Source organism: Canis lupus, chromosome 16 (assembly GCF_003254725.2).
Source record: "Canis lupus dingo isolate Sandy chromosome 16, ASM325472v2, whole genome shotgun sequence".
Classification (NCBI taxonomy): Eukaryota; Metazoa; Chordata; class Mammalia; order Carnivora; family Canidae; genus Canis; species Canis lupus.
In genome coordinates, this window is record NC_064258.1 from 15,860,780 (window position 1) to 15,880,812 (window position 20,033).

The window sequence follows — 20,033 nt, forward strand, 5'->3', positions numbered from 1 at the left end:
TCTGAGGAGTCCGGCGGAGCAGGTGCTCCTGCCATAGACGCGGAGGGGAGTGCCTGGTGCCCCACTAGGGTTTTCCTGGGTCACTGGGGGCGTCCGGGGGTCCGTCACTGCCCTCAGAGCCTCTACCTCCAAATTCTGCTCGTTTTAAAGAGTCAAAAGAAGGACATGGGAGAGGGCATGGCAACCCCGGTAGGCTCCGGCAGGAACCGTCCCCTTAGGGGAGCCACACGCTGCTCTCCGGCCGCTGCGGGCAGGTTTGGCCACGGACCCCGAGGGACCAGGGACCGTCCGCCTCGGCGCGGAGCGGGGGGTCGTGCTCCCTAAACCAGTTTGCCTTCCGGTGGCGCCGAGGCCCAGCCCTGGAACCTACCGCCTCCCGCGCGGCTCCTCCCCAGCTGCACCCCACCTCTGCTTCCTGCTGCGCCCTCGCCCCCCGCCCCCGCTGCGCCCAGAGCTCGCGTGTCCCTGCCGCCCGCTCCCCGAGCCGCCCCAGGAGCCGCCCGCGGTCCCTCCCCGGAGAGCCGCGCCCCCTCCAGCGGCCCCGAGAGCTCCCGCGTCCCCGCTGCCCGGAGAGCCTGACCCCCCGCCCCCAGAGCTGCCTGTGCCGCGAGAGCCGCCCGCCTCCAGGCCCCAAGCCGCCCGGAGAGCCGCGGTCGAGCACCGAGCCCGCAGCGCCGCGCCTGGTAAGGGGAACCCGGTGCCGGTCCCAGCGTCTTTGGGGGTCTGAGGGCCCACGATTTGGTTCCAGCCGGTGACTCTGGTGTGATCTCGCCCAGGTTACCGTCCTTGTGGGTTCGCGCCTCGGTGGACCGGGTTGGTGATGGTCAGAGCCCCGGGCACAGCCGCCCTGGGGTGGCCGCGGAAACAGGCTGGGACCCCCTGACCCTGCGCTCGCAACCCAGCGCATTCCACGGCGCGACGGTCTTCTCCGTCGGGTTGCCTCCTTCTTAGCTCCTACGATCTCCGAGGCCCCGCAGGGTTTCATAAAGCTGGACTGATAATGTCCTCCCATTCGACAGATGAGAAAACAAACTCCAGAGGTGCCCTGGCTGGGAGGGGACACACTTCTCATTCTCAACTCTCCTAACTTCTCTCAGCCCTCCCACCACTCCCAAGCCCTGACTTGTGCCAAATCCCAGAAAGGTCTGGTAGAGAAGGATGGATTCTCAGGGTTGTAAAGGGCAAATACGGATCATTATCCCCCTCCCCACCCCACCTCCAGGAGCCCAGCATTTCAAAGGACATTGTGGACATTGTCTCATGACTTTGATCTGAAAGCCATTCTATTCTCCCCATTTCCTGTGACATGATGTAAGACTCTATCCTGTGACAAACAGACTATGCTCAGGGCACATGGAAACAATCCTTTTGTCCACTAATTCTTAGTGAGACACAGATCACAACATCACAATGACTAAAGTACCCAACAAGTGACTTATACCAGGAAATACAGGGACTGGGCAGATGAGTGAAGGGATACTTATGAATAAGGTAGATAAATACTTTTATCTATCCTAGAACAGCATTAGAGAGCCTGCTTTTTCATAGTTTGATAAAATAAAGTATCATCATGATAAAATCTGGCTCATATAATTTTAAAATCAAAGTGCACTTTATGTTCCTTTGCTTGAAACTCCTACCTAAGCGAGATCCTCCCACAATCCCTGTCTGATATTGTCATAATCTCTGCTTGCATGCTGCCTGCCACTCTCTCGTGATAGCTGGCCCCATTTTGGAGAAGATTAGTAGAATTTTACTTTTGGAGAAGAAATCTGCCTCCATTCCCTGTTTCCACTTTTGCCTACTCTGAGACTGACGCCACATTCCTTTGGGTGTATGTACAGTCCTTCCCCCGTTCTTTTCTGACACTTTATTCTATCCTGTTAATATTTTGTCTATGACTCATTTTAGCATTTCTGTCAATATCCTTCCAGACTCGCCTCTGGACACTTAAAAAAATATTTTATTTATTTATTTTATTTTAGAAAGAGAGAGTAGGGGGATGGGCAGAAAGAGAGAATCTCAAGCAGACTCCGGGCAGAGCATGAAGCCAAGCAGTGGGCTCAATCTCAGGACCCTGAGATCATGACTTGAGATCATGATCAAGAGTCTGATGCTTAACCGACTGAGCCACCCCTGGACACTTTCTTATTTGTCGATATCTGCCTAAAAATCTATCCCTCAGGGAGACGTATGTCTCTACCTGCAGCCTGACCTCTCAGAAGATGGTTCAGGAGAACGACCCGGCTGCATCTCAACCTGAGTTTGATTGGCTTTTGTGTCAGCCCCATTGGTCACACTTAAATCAAAACACCAGATTGTTTTAAATGGAAATACTTCAATTTGGAGTGACTCCTGCACTTTTATTTTTGAATAATCTTTTTAAAAAGACACATGCTATCATAATTTTGCAATACAATTCTCTGTGTTGATTTTAAGGCAAGCTTTCAGTCGGTCAACATCAGTTTATGTCCTGACCGTGGGATGGTAATGTTGTATGTGGTGTCCCAAGAGGCTTGTGAACTTGTTTGGAATCTTCTCTCCTCCCCCCTGTGGAATCAAGAGAATATGCAGGTAAAGGAGCCTTTTTTTTAATCCTTTTTTTTTTTTAAGATTTTATTTATTTACTCATGAGAGACACAGAGAGAGAAGAGAGGCAGAGACACAGGCAGAGGGAAAAGTAGACTCCATGCAGGGAGCCCAACGTGGGACTCAATCCCGGGACTCCAGGATCATGTCCTGGGCTGAAGGCAGGCGCCTAACTGCTGTGCCACCCAGGGATTCCCCCCCCCCTTTTTTTTTACTCTTAGCTCCACAGCAATCTGATGACCTTGGGCAAGTCATTTGATGTTTAATTTCCTAGTATTCTAAAAGAAATTTCAACACCTATCTTGATCACATCACAAGGAATTTAGAAGAACAATTAGAATCACAGATATGAAGGAATTCAGGTTAGGGATGGCTACACAAGGATGCTTCCAATGATGAAGCCCATTGTCAACATCCTCACCACTGTTATCATCGGCTTTTTGAATAGATTGATTCCAGAATATTTTCTGAAGTTCCCAAACCTCAGAAAATGTCATCTAAAATACAAAAGATGCCAGAGAATTTGAGCAGTTTTAGCAAAAGTTGAAGTATAATTTACCAGAGACTAGGATAGCCCATGGTAGTCTGGTGAGGAAAACGCTCTTCTCTGGGCTTAAGGAAAGGAAGAAGAGGAGGAAAAGGAAGGAGAAGGAAAAGAAGAACGGAAATGAATGAAGTAAGTTGTCTCAATATACTCTGATAACGTGGAAGTAGAGAGTTTCTCCCAAAGAGGACCCCAAAAGATCCACCGTGTGAATAGAAGAATGTGCAAAATTTATTTCTATATGACGGGAGCAACCTGAATAGCAAATAAACTATGAAAATAATTTTTGATTCAGTGGAAATTAGCAAAATGCAAGTTTAAGCTAATTAAGATGTCCTTACTTATTATACCCATAAGAGTGACAAAAAAAAAGTAAGTCTAATTAGGTTTAGGAATTCTCATATGTGGCTGGTGCCAGTGTGGGAGTTCACCCAACCATCCTGGGGTCCTAGTTGGTAGTACCTAGTCATCTGGCAACTGTCTGTCCCAGGTAACTTGTTGCACATGTGACGAAGAGACATATACGGGATCATTCTACAGCATTGTTTGTAGTAGCAAGCATGTAGTTTGAAACAGCTTAAACGTTTGTGAGTGAAGGGGTGCCTAGGTGGCTCAGTTGGTCAGACTCTTGATTTTGGCTCAGGTCATGATCTCAGGGTCATGAGATTAAGCCCACGTCCGACTCCATACTCTTTGCAGAGTCTGCTTGAGATTCTCTCTCTCCCTCTCTCTCTGCCTTTCCCACCTGCTCATACTCAAATAAATAAATAAATAAATAAATAAATAAATAAATAAATCTTTTAAAAATTATTGATAAAATACTACATAAATAGCATCATTTATATAAAAAGTTTCAAATACAAAAACAATACAATATCTATAGAGACACTGTATGTAGAAGTATAAATACACAAATGAGAATGAGCCATAAAATCCTCAGAATATTGGTTGCCTTAGAAGGACAGAGGGAGGGGGACTAAGATTGGAAGCCGAAAAATGTGAATGGAGCCATATGTGTAATGTTTCCACTTCTCGATCAAACAGAACAGCTGCAGCCAAGATGCTGAAATATTTACATTTTTCATGGCAAACGATGTCATTTGTTTTATAACTCTGTGTATTCCTCCACTTAAGAAGTTTGTTTCATAACTGCATCACTTTTCAGACTGAAAAGGGACACATAATAGAGCCTCAGAGTTCCTCTTAATGATAGTTGCATGTCTCGTGCACACTTAACTTTTTTTTTTTTTAAAGATTTTATTTATTTATTCATGATAGTCACACAGAGAGAGACAGAGAGGCAGAGACACAGGCAGAGGGAGAAGCAGGCTCCATGCACCGGGAGCCCGATGTGGGATTCGATCCTGGGTCTCCAGGATCACGCCCCGGGCCAAAGGCAGGCGCCAAACCGCTGCGCCACCCAGGGATCCCACACTTAACTTTTAACATCAAGGAAGAGGACCCAGTACTCTGCCTCATTTGAATGAAACTTTTATGCTAATGGTTGTGTCAATTTCCAGTTAAATCTGCTGAGATACAAAAAATGGTGATTTGGAGGAGACCAGAACCTCAGAGCCCACCAGGAAAGAAGTTGTATTAAAATCTGAGCAGGTGGGGCATGGGCTAAGTGGTTGAGTGGCTGCCTTCGGCTCAAGTCATGATCCCAGGATCCTGGGATTGAGTCCCGCATTGGGATCCCCACAGAGAGCCTGCTTCTCCCTCTGCCTGTGTCTCTGCCCCCCTCTCTCTGTCTCTCATGAATAAATAAATAAAATCTTTTTTTTAATTTTAAAATAAAATAAAATCTGAGCAGGCTATGAGGTTATCTTCAATTTGTCTTGAATGTCGATTCTTTCCCTTCAACTATGGCACCATCTTTTCTCTACCCACGACTTGGAGGGTGGGCAGGGCTGGGGGTGGAAGGGGTAAGGAAGATGTCAGTGCTCACCTCCCTACCACTCTTTCCTCTCCTGTCAGTCCCTGAAGGAGTCCTGTCCCCTTTCCGCCCTACCACTGGAAGGAACCTTGTACTTTCCTCTTTGCCCCTGGAATATCCATCTACCACAGCTTCTGGGACTGGAAATTCTCAGGACTTCTGACAAATCAATGTCATTTACAGAAAGGCAGTTTTTCCCCCTGTATTCTAGCAAGTTCATCTACTTTGATTCCAAACAATAATAGTAATGTCCCACTCCTGCTTCCATAGAAGAATGCACTCTTCATTTTATGCCTTTAAAAGTTGGAGAGAGATAACTGATTTGTTTTAAAATATTTCCTAATTTCCTGTAAGTTGAAAAAAATTTTTTTTCAACAGTGCATTGCGTTAACATAACCTAGCTTTGCCTGATTTGCCTAAAGTTAGTCATAGATGTTTGAAAGTATAATATGAGTTAGAAAATTAGCAATGGAAATGGCTTATCCTAGGATAATTATTCTTAGACGTCTGAATTGAAAGTGTTTCAGGCCTTAGCAACTCCCATATGGACACTTGCTTTTATTCCTTTTCTGTTTTCTATTCCAGAAGAGCATGGAAGGGCTTCAGAGGAGCAGATACGGAACGATGGCTGAAGGTAAGAAAGCCTGGATGTTCTCAGGAGCTCCAGGCACCTGGGAGAGTTGTTGCTCTCCCTCCACCCACCTCCATCTCAAACACAGGGACAGAAACCCCGCTATTCTAAAGTAAATAAGAGGGCAGTCCCGGTGGCTCAGCAGTTTAGCACCACCTTTGACCCAGGGCCTGATCCTGGAAACCCGGGATCGAGTCTCATGTCGGACTCCCTGCATGGAGCCTGCTTCTCCCTCTGCCTGTGTCTCTGCCTCTCTCTCTCTTTCTCTGTGTGTGTCTCTCATTAATACATAAAATTTTAAAAATAATAATAAAAAAAATAAAGTGAGGAAGAGGGACTCCTGAGTGGCTCAGTGGCTGAGCATCTGCCTTTGGCTCAGGGCGTGATCCCAGGGTCCTGGGATCAAGTTCTACATCAGGCCCCTTGCAGGGAGCCTACTTCTCCTTCTGCCTGTGTCTCTCATGAATAAATAAATAATCTTTAAAATAAAAATAAATAAATACATAAATAAAATGAAGAAGGAGGCAATTATCACTTGTTCCTTACCTTCCCTATTATCATCACACCCCGCACACTGTCATGCCACCTGACCTGTGGGAAACGTGGAAGTGAAACTCCACGTCAGTTTGGAGGATTTGGAACATGATTGTGAAAAACAATCTCTCTTTCCTGGTCTGCTCTGAACTGGAAAGAGGCTAAGTTCCCGTAGAGATTGAGTAATGGTGCTTGCTGCAAATACTTAAGGAGAGGAAGAACCAACACAAAGTAGAAGGAATAAAGCAAGAGATTTTAGGAGACCGAAATGAATTTAATTCATTTGGACTCATAAGAAGTCTAAAAGTCCTGGGGTTCTCACCCGCCTTCATCCCTTGAAGATTTTTTTTTTAAGGTTTGATTTATTTATTCATGAGAGACACAGAGAGAGGCAGAGGGAGAAGCAGGCTCCATATAGGAGCCCGATAGTCACCCTCCCCAACACCACTTCTGTGATCATTTCCGGTAACTCAATCAGACAGATCTCTCCAACACACGTGCTTCTACTGCTCTTCCTCTCTTCTTCAGCCTCCCGTCCAGGGGCATCTCCCAGACTTTGTCCTTGACATAAACAAGTCTTTTGTCATCTCAGTTGCAAATGCCCAACTGCCCACCAAGAGAGTAGAGACCTAGGGCCATTCAGCTGGTCGTTGGCGGAAGGGTACTGTAGCTGGCATCTGAGACGCCCTTTACCCCTGAGGTTTAGATGCAAATGTTGGGTACTGCTGTGCGGGCATGCCTGGGGATATGTGGGTGGAGAAGAGGTGATAATATTTTCTCATTTGTAGCTTCTCATCCTCTGCCTCCTTCTAATCTTATATTTATTTAGCATGAAAATGGCCAAAGCACCATCTGTGAAAAAGCACGGGGACACATTCTTTTTCTGGAAAAAAAAAAAAAAAAAAAGCCACGTTTTCCCTGCTTTAGATGAAGTGCTTAGAGCATCCTTGGGGCAGTGCCTCACTTGGCCGTGGGTCTAAGCATGAGCTTCTAATGTCAGCTTTTTGGGATCCATGAACATCTTCAAGTGGTATACAAACTTTTGTGATTCTTCAGATATGATTGTTTTGGGGGAGGGAGGTTCACCAGCTTTCGTGAGATACTATGAAGGCCCATAACCTAAAAATACTAAGAATCACTAACTTAGGGGTGCCTGGGTGACTCTGTCGTTGATGTGTCTGCCTTCGTCTCAGGTCATGATCCTGGGGTCTTGGGATCAAGCCCCATATTGGGCTCCCTACTTATGAGGAGCCTGATTCTCCCTCTCCCTCTGCCTGCCGCTCACCCTGCTTATACTCACTCTCTCTTTCTGTCAAATAAATAAATAAAATCTTTAGAAAAATAATCACTAACTTAATAGACACAACAAATTGGTTTTTTATAGGCAGAGACGAAGATAACTGGTTTGCAACACCACCCTCCCTGAGGATCATCCTGGTGGGCAAGACAGGCAGCGGGAGAAGTGCCACAGGGAACAGCATCCTCTGCCAGCCCATGTTCGAGTCCAGGCTGGGGAACCAGCCTGTGACCAAAACGTGCCAGGGGGAGACAGGGACCTGGAACGGAAGGAGCATCCTGGTGGTCGACACGCCCTCCCTCTTCGAGGCAGAGGCTCAGACCCAAGAGCTGTACAAGGCCATCGGGGACTGCTACCTGCTGTCCGCCCCGGGGCCCCACGTGCTGCTGCTGGTGACCCCGCTGGGGCGCTTCACCGCCCAGGACGCGGTGGCCGTCAGGAGGGTGAAGGAGGTCTTCGGGGCGGGGGCCATGAGGCACGCGGTGGTCCTGTTCACCCACAAGGAGGACTTGGCGGGCGAGTCCCTGGACGATTACCTGGCGGACACGGACAACCACAGCCTGAGGAGCCTGGTGCAGGAGTGCGGGAGGAGGTACTGCGCCTTCAACAACAGGGCCACCGGGGAGGAGCAGAGGGAGCAGCTGGCCAGGCTGATGGCCGTGGTGGAGAGGCTGGAGAGGGAGACGGGCGGCGCCTTCTACAGCAACGACCTCTTCTTCCAAGCCCAGCTGCTGCAGCGAGGCGGGGGCGGCACCTGCGGGGCGGAGCTGGGGGGCTACCTGGCCAATGTGCGGGTGCAGGTGGAAAAGCAGAAGCGAGACCTGCGAGGTCCCGGGAGTACCTGGGCCTGCCCGGCGCTCCTTAAAATCACAAAGTGGATGCTTTCTCATATCGGGATTTCTGTGGTCCTTATTATATGCCTTTTGATTTTCCTTGCCACTTTAATTAACCTGTGTATTACTCATGGGCACTGAGCCTTTTCAGGTGATTGCTGCAGTCAGCTGGTTTGTGTGTTCAGAGTCACCATCTCTGGGCCAGAGCCTTTGATTTTTTTACCTAATGTCACGTTCCATTTCTCTCCATCACATCTGGACACGCTGTCCATTTTCTTCAAGCCTTTTAGGTAAATAAAACCCAAAGGAAAAAAAATATTTTTCTTTTTTGTTTTGTTAAGAATTGTGATGGTACAAGAGAAACTGTCACGAAGTGGTTGGGACGTGCAGGGAGGCAGGTGGCGGGGGGCGAAGCCATGGGGATGTGCCACCTCTGGGCCCTGCTTTAAGCCGTTGTGCTGTTGAGGGGAGACACGTGTGTTATATTAAAAGCTGGTGACAGAATGCCTTATTTTATTCAGAAACATGCTCTGATTTCATCAGAGTTAGTCATAAAAGCTGGCACCCACCCCCACCCCCTGGGAGAAAGAATGATGAGGAGGGGTAAGGGCCAGTTCCTGAGACCAGAGAGGCCCTGGAACAGGTACAGGAGGGGGTCATAACAGCACGATAGGGGCTGAGCCTCAGGAAAAGCAGTCACTAGGAAATTATCAGTGGCTGAGAAAACAAAGGAACTGTAATTTCTTAGAGTAGGGGTGGTAGGGCTGGATAGTGAATAAAATTTTAGGCTTAAAAATGGTCTATAGTTGGGTGCCTGGGTGGCTCAGTGGGTTAAGCATCTGCCTTTGGCTCAGGTCATGAGCCTGGGGTTCTGGGATCAAGCCCCACGTCGGGCTCCCTGCTCCTCAGGAGGTCTGCTTCTCCCTCTCCCACACCCCCTGACTTGTGCTCTCACTCCCTCTCTCTCTCTCTCAAATGAATAAATAAAATATCTTTTTAAGAAATGGTCTATAGTCTACTCAATTCTGTCCTGGTAATGCAAAAGCCTCCACAGGCTCCAGGAGGCTGCATTCCCATAAAGCTTGACAAACTGTGACCTTTGAATTTGCTGTAACTTTCACATGTGGCCATGAAAACATTATTCTTCCTCTGATGTCCTCAACCATTTTAAACTGTGAAGGTCTTTCGCACCTCACAGGCTGCATAAAACACCTCGCAGTTCAGACTGGGTCCATCTCACAGTGTGTTTCCTGTTGCTGGTCGAGCTACATCGCATGCAACATCTTAACCTCAAACCCAGTACAGTCCAGTTCAATCAGATGTGCTCTCTGTGGGAATTTGAGGAAAGTGTCGTACCCAACATTTCAATGGTAGTAAAGAGAAGAGGGCAGACCTTGGGGTGGACTCTAAGCCGAGGTCATGAATTCAGTGGAAACAGACAAATCAGATGACGGGGATCTTTGGTAGCCACCCCCTGCCCTCCTTCTCTGCTCCTTTGTATTCTGGGAGGGAGACCTGCAGTCATCCCAGGCAGCCTGTGGCTGGATGGGTAAATAGCTAATTCTGAGGTGAGTCTTAGGGACTCAATGTGACACCCAGGTGTAATCTCCAAACCTCTATGGGTGACAAAGGTACCACATTGACCTCTACAGCTGCATTGAGTAATTGACTCCAGATATGTCAAGAGACGTTATATTCAAGTCCTCAAACCCGGGACATGCCAAGGAACCAAGTTTTCAGACCAAGGACCACCCCCTGAAGGCAGCATTCTCAATTTGTGCCACCTTACCGGATCTCTCCTTGCTTGAGTCAATCCAGTGCAGCTCCATTTACTACGGGAGTGCTGAGAGCTGGGTTCTATGCCGGGCACCAGGAATATGAGATGAATGGTACACGGCTCCTGCTCTACATAAGGGATCACATGATAGAGGGATGAAGGGCACACAGACATGGATGTAAGAGTAATTTGTTCAGAGGTAAGATGTTGGCCAAAAGGAGAGCACACAGGCTCCCTAGACAGGGTAGTGTTTGTGTCTGTCTAGGAACACGCTGGCTGGCCTCTCTGGGCATTCCCTGCTTGGGGAGGCCACTATCCAGGAGGGGAAGGGAATCAGCACTTGAGAGGTGCAGGGAGAGACAGGGCTGGGCGGGGATCTCAGTAGGTCCCTTAGGGTTCCACTGCTGTCTTCTAGAAAAAGGGAGTCATTGGGACGCCTGGGTGGCTCAGTGGTTGAATGTCTACCTTAGGCTCAGGTCGTGATCCCGGGATCCTGGGATGGAGTCCCGTGTCAGGCTCCCCACAGTGAGCCTGCATCTCCTTCTGCCTATGTCTCTGCCTCTCTCTGTGTGTCTCTCATGAATAAATAAATAAAATCTTAAAAAAAAAAGAAAGAAAAGAAAAAAAGGGAGCCACTGGAGGTTTTTAAGGAGATTCGCATATTTTAGGAAGATTCCGCGGCAGCAATGTGGTGGTTGGATTATATAAATGTAAGCCTGGGGGCAGGGATAACATTTAGAAAAGAAGATTTCCATCTGAGCCATCAGGGGTTGAGCTGCAGCAGAGGGAATGGGATGGAGAGGAGAGGACACCCATGGGCCACCCTGACAAAGGGTGGAATTTACACCAGGTGGTTCTGGACAGCAATGCAGACCCTTCCCAATTTCCGATTTCTGAAGGCAGGGCATTCCTAGGAAACCTTTTGAAAGCCAACACGGCGGCGTAAAGCAAAGAAACAATTACCGTTAATTTATATGGAACATTTTTGAACATTCCCAGACACCCCCACCACCCCACCACTCCCGCCAAATGATCTTTCTTTGGCTTTTCCAATACCCTCAGACACATTTTGCTAATGGATGCATGAAATCAGTTGAGAATGAAGCCCAGAGCTGTGGCGGCGGACACCAAGATGCTGTGTGGGGCTCCCGGAGAAGCACCGGCCAAGCCACTCTGGCTGCCCTAGATGCACGCTGCCCCTCCCATCGGCTCATTGCAAAACCAGCTGAATGTTATTTTCACTTTTTGCCACTTGTCGTAAAAATGAAAATCCTCTTCGAGTTTTCTTTCACTAAGGGAAAACAGGCACTAATGTAAATGGTTGTATAAAAGCGAAGTGGAAATGACATGACACGCACTTTCAAAAGCAGGGGATTCCTGGATCAGGGAGGGAACCAGGTTTCAGCCTTGGGGCCCTGGGCCTTCAGAGGGTGAGTGGGTTGAGCAAAAGAAGGTGATCCAACAAGGTTGGGTCTGAATGTGCCAAACTTGAGGCCATCGGAGGCACAAGTCCAGATCCAGGAGACAGTGGGTGACCTTGCCTCCCACCAGGAAGTCACCTGGATGAAGCAAAAACTTGGCCCAAGAAAGCATGGGGGAGCAGGGCTGCAAGAGGAGGGCCTCCCCCCCCCAGGTGTGTGGCTAGTCCATACCCAGCAAGGGGCCTGTTTCCCCACCACCAGCAGCAGTGATGTGCAATAATCCGCATCCCTTCTTTGTTGCTCTCCTAGCCCAAAGAGATTTTATAGCAGAGATGGAGAAAGGGTTTTGTTAAACCTTTACTCATTCGTATTCGAATGTTTGCCAAAGTAATTCCTTGACCACAAATGTTGGAGAGGATGCGGAAAAAAGGGAACCCTCTTACACTGTTGGTGGGAATGTGAACTGGTGCAGCCACTCTGGAAAACTGTGTGGAGGTTCCTCAAAGAGTTAAAAATAGACCTGCCCTATGACCCAGCAATTGCACTGTTGGGGATTTACCCCAAAGATTCAGATGCAATGAAACCCCGGGACACCTGCACCCCGATGTTTCTAGCAGCAATGTCCACAATAGCCACACTGTGGAAGGAGCCTCGATGTCCATCGAAAGATGAATGGATAAAGAAGATGTGGTTTATGTATACAATGGAATATTCCTCAGCCATTAGGAATGACAAATACCCACCATTTGCTTCAACGTGGATGGACCTGGAGGGTATGATGCTGAGTGAAGTAAGTCAATTGGAGAAGGATAAACAGTGTATGTTCTCATTCATTTGGGGAATATAAATAATAGTGAAAGGGAATATAAGGGAAGGGAGAAGAAATGTGTGGGAAATATCAGAAAGGGAGACAGAACATGAAGACTCCTAACTCTGGGAAACGAACTAGGCGTGATGGAAGGGGAGGAGGGCAGGGGGTGGGGGTGACTGGGTGACGGGCACTGAGGGGGGCACTTGACGGAATGAGCACTGGGTGTTATTCTGTATGTTGGTAAATTGAACACCAATAAAAAATAAATTTATTATTTAAAAAAAAAAACAAAGTAATTCCTTGGAAAGTGTTCAAGAGTGAGCTCTGTCTCTCCCCCAGACTGTGAAGGAAGTACAGAGGAGACCTACCCAGAGGTGCTCACATTCCCCTACCCTCTCTGATTTTTTTCAAAATAATCCAACGAGATGGAGTTTTCACTTTACTCATGATTCACTGAGTGTCTACAACGGAGCAGGCACTTTAGTAGTAGAGGTGGGCCCTTCCTAATTCTAGGAACAAGTTCATTTTTCTTCAGTGCACCTTCCTGGAAAGAAGCATGAGAACAAGAAGGCTCTGATAGGATGAAAGATGTTTAAAAAGGAATATGGAGAATTCTTCATTACTTCACATGTTTTCAGATGCAGGTAGAAGCAATTAGGAAATGTGTTGGCAGACACTTCTGAAATCCAGAGATAGAGTGGGCTTCCGGACTGGCTAATTCAGGGCTCAGGTTCATTTCATTTCTCTATCTGCTTTGAAGCATTGGCTTCAAGCTCAGGCTGGCTGCGAGATGGCTGCTGGGGTTCCAAGCATCACGCCCCCACCCAACAAGGCCAGAGGGAGAAGACTGTCTCTCTCTGTGGGTCTCTCCTGAGAAAGGAGAGACCTTTTGTCTCCACCTCTACAGACTTTTACTTACTTCTCCTTGGCCTGAATTGGGTCTCAGGCCCATTCTTGAACTAGTCACTGCCCCAGAGAATGGGGTCATATATAGACCAGCAAGGCATTCCCAGAGCTGAACTGTTGTCCTCTTCTTCTGAGGCACTTGGCTCCGTTCAGGAGAGGTGGGGACCTGAACCAAACCCTAAGTCCGTAAGGAAGAAGGAGAATGGGAGCTGTAGAGACAACAAGCCGTGTCATCTGTGGAAGATGAGAATTTCAGAACTGGGGACACACAGGACAACGAACCATGAGGAGATACTTCAGGAAGTGCTGTGACATACAGATGACAGAATGTTTTTTAAAACTCTCTGCCCAGGGACACCTGGGTGTTTCAGTGGTTGAGCGTCTGCCTTTGGCTCAGGTCATGATCCCAGGGTCCTGGGATCAAGTCCTGCACCAGGTTCCCTGCAGGGAGCCTGCTTCTCCCTCTACCTATGTCTCTGCCAAATAAATAAATAAATAAATAAATATCTTTAAACTCTATGCCCAATATGGGGCTTGAACTCACGACCCCAAAATCAAAAGTCACATGCTCTACAGACTGAGCCAGCCAGACATCCCAGATGACACAAAATTAAAGATGATACAGGATGATCAGCAGAAGTAAGCTGCACAGGATGAGACAAACTCAAAATTCATAAGGAGAAATGAGCCAGCTTTTGATGTGAGGAGCGCGGGCAGGCCCAGGTACTCCCGGGACCTCGCAGGTCTCGCTTCTGCTTTTCCACCTGCACCCGCACACTGGCCAGGTAGCCCCCCAGCTCCGCCCCACGGGTGCCGCCCCCGCCTCGCTGCAGCAGCTGGGCTTGGAAGAAGAGGTCATTGCTGTAGAAGGCGCCGCCCGTCTCCCTCTCCAGCCTCTCCACCACGGCCATCAGCCTGGCCAGCTGCTCCCTCTGCTCCTCCCCGGTGGCCCTGTTGTTGAAGGCGCAGTACCTCCTCCCGCACTCCTGCACCAGGCTCCTCAGGCTGTGGTTGTCCGTGTCCGCCAGGTAATCGTCCAGGGACTCGCCCGCCAAGTCCTCCTTGTGGGTGAACAGGACCACCGCGTGCCTCATGGCCCCCGCCCCGAAGACCTCCTTCACCCTCCTGACGGCCACCGCGTCCTGGGCGGTGAAGCGCCCCAGCGGGGTCACCAGCAGCAGCACGTGGGGCCCCGGGGCGGACAGCAGGTAGCAGTCCCCGATGGCCTTGTACAGCTCTTGGGTCTGAGCGTGTCGACCACCAGGGTGCTCCTTCCGTTCCAGGTCCCTGTCTCCCCCTGGCACGTTTTGGTCACAGGCTGGTTCCCCAGCCTGGACTCGAACATGGGCTGGCAGAGGATGCTGTTCCCTGTGTCATACATGCATACATGAACACGGTTTTGCACAAACATGGGAAAGAAGTTTGGTAGTATCACCAAAGGGTTTTTCTACTCTGAGCTCATTCTGTTCAAAATTTTAGGTTCTGAAAAAGGTAGTATCAGTAATATTTTCAGCTTGCACTTTTGGGGACCTTGGGGTGGATAATTGTTAACCTTAATTATTTAAGAATAAAGATGAGGCTTAGGAAGTTCAAATGTCCAGATTGGCATGGCAATTACTGGTAAACCTGGGATGAAAGGGACAGAGAGACAGAGATAGAGAGAGGCAGAGAGAGAGAGAGAGAGAGAGCAAGCCTTGTGGCTTAGTGGATCCTGGAAAATCTTGTAAGTTTTGCAGAATCTTCCTTCCTCTCCTATACGGCCTCTCTCATTGGCTTCTGGTCTCTTCACACACACACACACACACACACACACACACACACAGATAAAATTTTTTTAAAACTAGCCACAAATTCTACGGAAGGAGGAGGTGTTAGACTATGTACCTGGGAACACGAAAAGAACAGATTGTTTCCTCAAAAAGCCATCCTTGGGGTGATCCATCAGAGATGACAGAAGAGAAGGGATTTTTGTCTTGTTCTGCTTTTTGTAATCACTGTTTCTTTTCTCCCCACCACATCTTTGCAATAGTTTTGTGCAAAACAAATTCTCTACCCAAGATAGTTGGGAGAATGGAGATCCAGAGAAGCCAATGAACATCTGGGGCATCCCAAACCAAGCTATCCATGGCCTTTCACTGGACCCAAATCTGGTGGTTCTGGAAGAAATAAAGATTTCAAAACTGGACATGCATCTCCTCATCCCCACCATGAACCTCTCTGGCATAAGGATAGTTTCTTTTGCATAATTCCTGATGGCAGTGAAGGCTGAGTTCAAGGCAAGTGTCTCACTGAGATGGTCTCTGGCTCTGCTCTCCCTCTTATTTCTCTGCCAAATGCCCTGCCCTTGGATTGCCCATGCTCTGACCTGAGGGTAGAAACAAGGTTTAGTAGGTGTCTTCCCCAAGTGGACTTGCACTTCCACCGAACCTGGGGAGCATCCATCCCCACCCACAATGTGAATTAGGCAAACTAACAGGCAATGCAGGGGGTGGGGGTGCTCTGGGCCCCTCTCGCTGCCCTGGTTAACGTTTCGCCTCTGCCTGCACTGCACTGGCCCTTGCACTGGCCCTTGCTGCAGAGCCCCTGACTCCTCCCGGGGAGTTGAAATGCCTCTCTGGAGACATCCTTAGGGTGAGTGGGGTAGAGTCCCATGGATGGCTTGCATGTTTGTATTCAGATTGATTATTGAAGAACAGCTCTAGCAGGAAAGTGAGATACAGGTAACTCTCGGTTCCTTGCTTAGTTTATAGAGGAGAGCAATTATAATGCAGATAACACAATTAACATTTTGCAATGAAACCCATGATTGACTTACAAAATATCCTCCTATATTAATACTATAATTTTCACTTTTCAAATAATAATGCCTATTACACTGAATGAGGTAGATGTCTGCCCTCTTGCTGTGGAGGATAGAAAGGCATGCGTCTAATATGTAGAAGACGTTTTCCCTCACGAGCTAGAAACACGTTTTCCTTCACCAGCTAGAAACACCTCTTATATCTCGTTTTTGCCAGGAAAAAAAAAAAGAGGAGGGGAGCTAAAGATCTGCTCTTCCAAAACAAAAATAATTGTTTTTAATAGAGATTTATCAGCTCAAAACTATCATAAATTTTATTTTATTTTTACTCCTAAAGTCTAGTCATTTAACTGTCTCAGTTTATATTTTTAAAATAGTTGATACACAAGGAAGGAACATTGCTTAAAGGTTTCAAACCCACACAAGCCTTATGAGTTTTTCGTGGTTGAGATGAACATGTAGTTTTATGTACTGTAAGCTACCCAGGCTAACACTCTTGTGTCCCCACCATAGAGAAAAAACTGAATCTTGACCAGCTACTTTCTGTGCATTAGAGAAAACACAAATTAATCATTGGAAACAAGAACCTTGATTCTGTCTTTAGGCATTTCTTCAGTTGCTCTTGTTGACCAAGATGGGATGACTTTCTATTTGGGACAGTTTCCTCTTTCTCTAAACTATCTCTTCATTGAATGGTTGACTTTTTTTCCTATTAAATTATATGTATTTTTCTTGTGCAAGAAAGGCTTTTATTTATGATTCAAGAAATTAAAATATCACTCACTCTCTGTTACACCTGCTAAAAATTCTTTTCTGCCCTTTTCTTTTTTCACTCAGAGTTTGTAATCATTTGGTCTCCTTTTTTCTCTCAGCATTAACTCACGGAAATCCAGTGATAGCATTTCAAAACACAGGTGCTTCCAACCGTTGGTGAAAGAAATATGAGCAATAAAGATGGGAGAAAATCATTCCTTTTCTCCTACAACTGCAGGTAAAAAGAGCAATTGTTGGTCCTACAAAGGAGTCAGTGAGTTAGTGTTTGAAAATTGGAGCTCTGTCCTGTTTCATCTCTGAATGTCTGTAGAATTATATTTGTCTTTCTTAATAATGTGTTTCTCTATTAGTGAGATGTACATTGAAATCTAGTAATTCCTAGCAGATTTAAATATGTACAAGACTTCTTAGACAAATCCAGAGGTCACTGATACTTCCCTCTTATACTACAGGCATGCAAGTAATAAGATAAAACAAAATATCGTATCAAAGAGTTTGGGAATCTTGTCTGGTTTGAATCACAGTATGCTAAGTCAAATAGAACTGTCAAATGTCAGATAGGTTGCAAATACCACCCCCCTGCTGTTTGTCTTAAGTTACTTATGGTACATTTTTAGCTAAGCCTGGAAATTTCAACAAATGTTTTCTTTATGGCTTCTGTCATTCTTAGAAAGCCCCCTATTTTCCCTTTAGTTAAAAATATATTACTTGGGGCACCTGGGTGGCTCAGTGGTTGGGAATCTGCCTTCGATTCAGGTTGTGATCCCGGGGTCCTGGGATTGAGTCCCACATGGGCCTCCCTGCAGGAAGCCTGCTTCTCCCTCTGCCTAGATCTCTGTCAGTCTCTCTGTGTCTCTCATGAATAAATAAATAAAATTATTTATATATATATATGTACATATTACTTATGTCCACAAGAAAATCTGCACACAAATATTTATAGCAGCTTTATTCATAATCGGCAAAATGTGGAAACAGCCAAGATACCTTTAAGAAGTGAATGGATAAATAAACAGTGGTACATCAGATAATGGAATGTTATTATTATTTTTTAAAAGATTTTATTTATTTATTCATGAGAGACAGAGAGAGAGAGAGAGAGAGAGACACAAGCAGAGGGAGAAGCAGGCTCCATGTAGGGAGCCCGACGTGGGACTTGCTCCCTGGTCTGCAGGATCACGCCCTGGGCCGAAGGTGGCGCTAAACCGCTGAGCCACCCGGGCCGCCCAGATAATGGAATATTATTTTTAAGATTTTTAAAAATTTATTTATTCATAGAGACAGAGAGAGGAGAGAGGGAGAGAGAGAGAGAGAGAGAGAGAGAGAAACAGAGGCAGAGACACAAGCAGAAGGAGAAGCAGGCTCCATGCAGGGAGCCCGATGTGGGACTCGATTCAGGGTCTCCAGGATCACACCCCGGGCTGCAGGCGGCGCTAAACCGCTGCGCCACCGGGGCTGCCCAGCCCAGATGATGGAATATTATTGAGTATTAAAAAGAAACGAGCTATCAAGCCATAAAAAGACATGGAGGAAACTTAAATGCACATCACTAAGTGAAATAAGCCCATCTGAAATGACTACATACTGTATTATTCCAGCGCTATGACATTTTGGAAAAAGCAAAACTATCGATCAGTGGGTTGCCAGGGTTTGGGGGGAATGGGGTAACAGGTGGAACCAAGTGGATTTTCAAGGTAGTGAAACTACTCTGTGTGATATAACGGTGGATACATGTCATTATATCTTTGTCCAAACTTATAAAATGTACAAGAGGGAAGAGGGAATAACCCTCATGTAAACTATGGACTTTCATTATTAATAATGTATCAATACTGGTTCATCAATCATGATAAATGTCCACACTAATGGTAAACAAGTGAATATGAGGACACAAACATTCAGATCACAGCAAGCATTAAATGCTTCTGTCAGAAAAGAAGAAAGTTTTCAGAAAAGTAATTTCGCATGCACCTCAAGAAACTAGAGAAATAACAACAAAGCAAACCCAAAGCCACCCAAAAGTCCAAAAAGTGATAAGGATGAGAGCACAAGTCATAAAATTAAAAAAAGAAGGAACAATAGAGAAAAATAAACAAACCCAAAAGATCATTCTTTGAAAAGACTATTAAATTAACAAAGCTCTAAAAAATATTTACCAAGTAAAAGAAGGAACAATATATAAACTACCAATATCCCCAGGAAAACTGGGGAGACCAGTACTGATCTCACAGAAAGAAATGCTTATGAACGACCCCCTCTGTCCATAGATTTGACATATTAAGTGAAATAGACTTTGAACAGTCTCTCACTTCTTTGAAAGACACAGATCATAACCTAAATAGTCCTATATCTCTTAAGGAAATTAAATCCATACTTTAAAACATTCAAGAAAAAAAAAAAGAAAAGAAACTCCAGGCTCAGATTATTTTACCATCTACTTCTATCAGATATTTAAGGAAAAAAATATCAACTCTACACAACCCCTTCTGGAAGTAGAAAAGAGAGGAACACTCTCCAACTCATTTGGGAGGCCAGCATTATCTTAATACCACAATCAGAGAAAGACATTACAAGAAAATTCTCATTTATCTCTCATAAACATAGATGCAAAAATCCTCAACAAAACGTCATGAGATGGAATCCAGCAATATGTAAAAAGGATGAAAATGTGTTTCATTGCAGAAATGCCAGGCTGAAGCCGCATTCAAAAATCAATTAATGCAATTCACCGTGTGTATAAGCTAATGAAGAAAGACCATGTAATCGTTTCATTAGATGCAGAAAATGACAAAATTCAAGAACGATAGTAAAACTCTCTGAGGCTAAGAATAGAAAAGAATTTCTACAATCTGGAAAAGGGCATCTGCCAAATTATTATATTATATTATATTATATTATATTATATATTATTATATTAATAATATACAGTGGTGCAACACTGAATGATTTCACCCTAAGATGGGAAACTTAGCAATTTTGAAACTATAGTTTATTATGGTCCAACCAATCAGTAAATATATTGTAGCTAATGAGAACCAGGTTTCTCACTCTCAAAGAAAGAAATTACAAATGAACAAAGGAAGAATATATATACAAGATGAGCCTGGAGTATCTCATAGTGCCAAAAAGTAAGGAAGTACACTATTTTCAGAAGAGGTTTGTATAGTTGACATTATTTCT

At 46.0% G+C, this 20,033-nt stretch overlaps 1 protein-coding gene and 1 pseudogene across 4 annotated transcripts; one reads left to right on the forward strand and one right to left on the reverse strand.

Moving 5' to 3' along the window:
* The first annotated feature begins 454 nt into the window (after positions 1–454).
* Positions 455–9,368, forward strand: GIMAP5 (GTPase, IMAP family member 5). 4 transcript variants are annotated; one of them, XM_025452994.3, is made up of 4 exons: positions 455–683; positions 2,440–2,574; positions 5,655–5,703; positions 7,619–9,368. In XM_025452994.3, exons 2-4 carry the CDS (start codon positions 2,485–2,487, stop codon positions 8,503–8,505), a joined length of 1,026 nt encoding a protein of 341 aa, XP_025308779.3. In that variant the 5' UTR covers positions 455–683; positions 2,440–2,484; the 3' UTR covers positions 8,506–9,368. The 4 variants fall into 4 exon arrangements, with proteins under 4 accessions (XP_025308779.3, XP_035555531.2, XP_035555533.2 ...); XM_035699638.2 differs by having other exon boundaries at positions 5,658–5,703; XM_035699640.2 differs by lacking the exon at positions 2,440–2,574 and having other exon boundaries at positions 456–683; positions 5,658–5,703.
* A 4,582-nt stretch (positions 9,369–13,950) lies between these two features.
* On the reverse strand, positions 13,951–14,660 carry LOC112672019 (GTPase IMAP family member 5-like; annotated as a pseudogene).
* Between the last annotated feature and the right edge of the window lie 5,373 nt (positions 14,661–20,033).

Coding starts and splice junctions, on each gene's coding strand:
- GIMAP5 (XM_025452994.3), top strand. CDS start 2,485: ATGGTAATGTTGTATGTGGTGTCCCAAGAGGCTTGTGAACTTGTTTGG. Junction 2,575..5,654: donor GGAATCAAGAGAATATGCAG/GTAAAGGAGCCT, acceptor TTTCTATTCCAG/AAGAGCATGGAAGGGCTTCA. Junction 5,704..7,618: donor ATACGGAACGATGGCTGAAG/GTAAGAAAGCCT, acceptor GGTTTTTTATAG/GCAGAGACGAAGATAACTGG.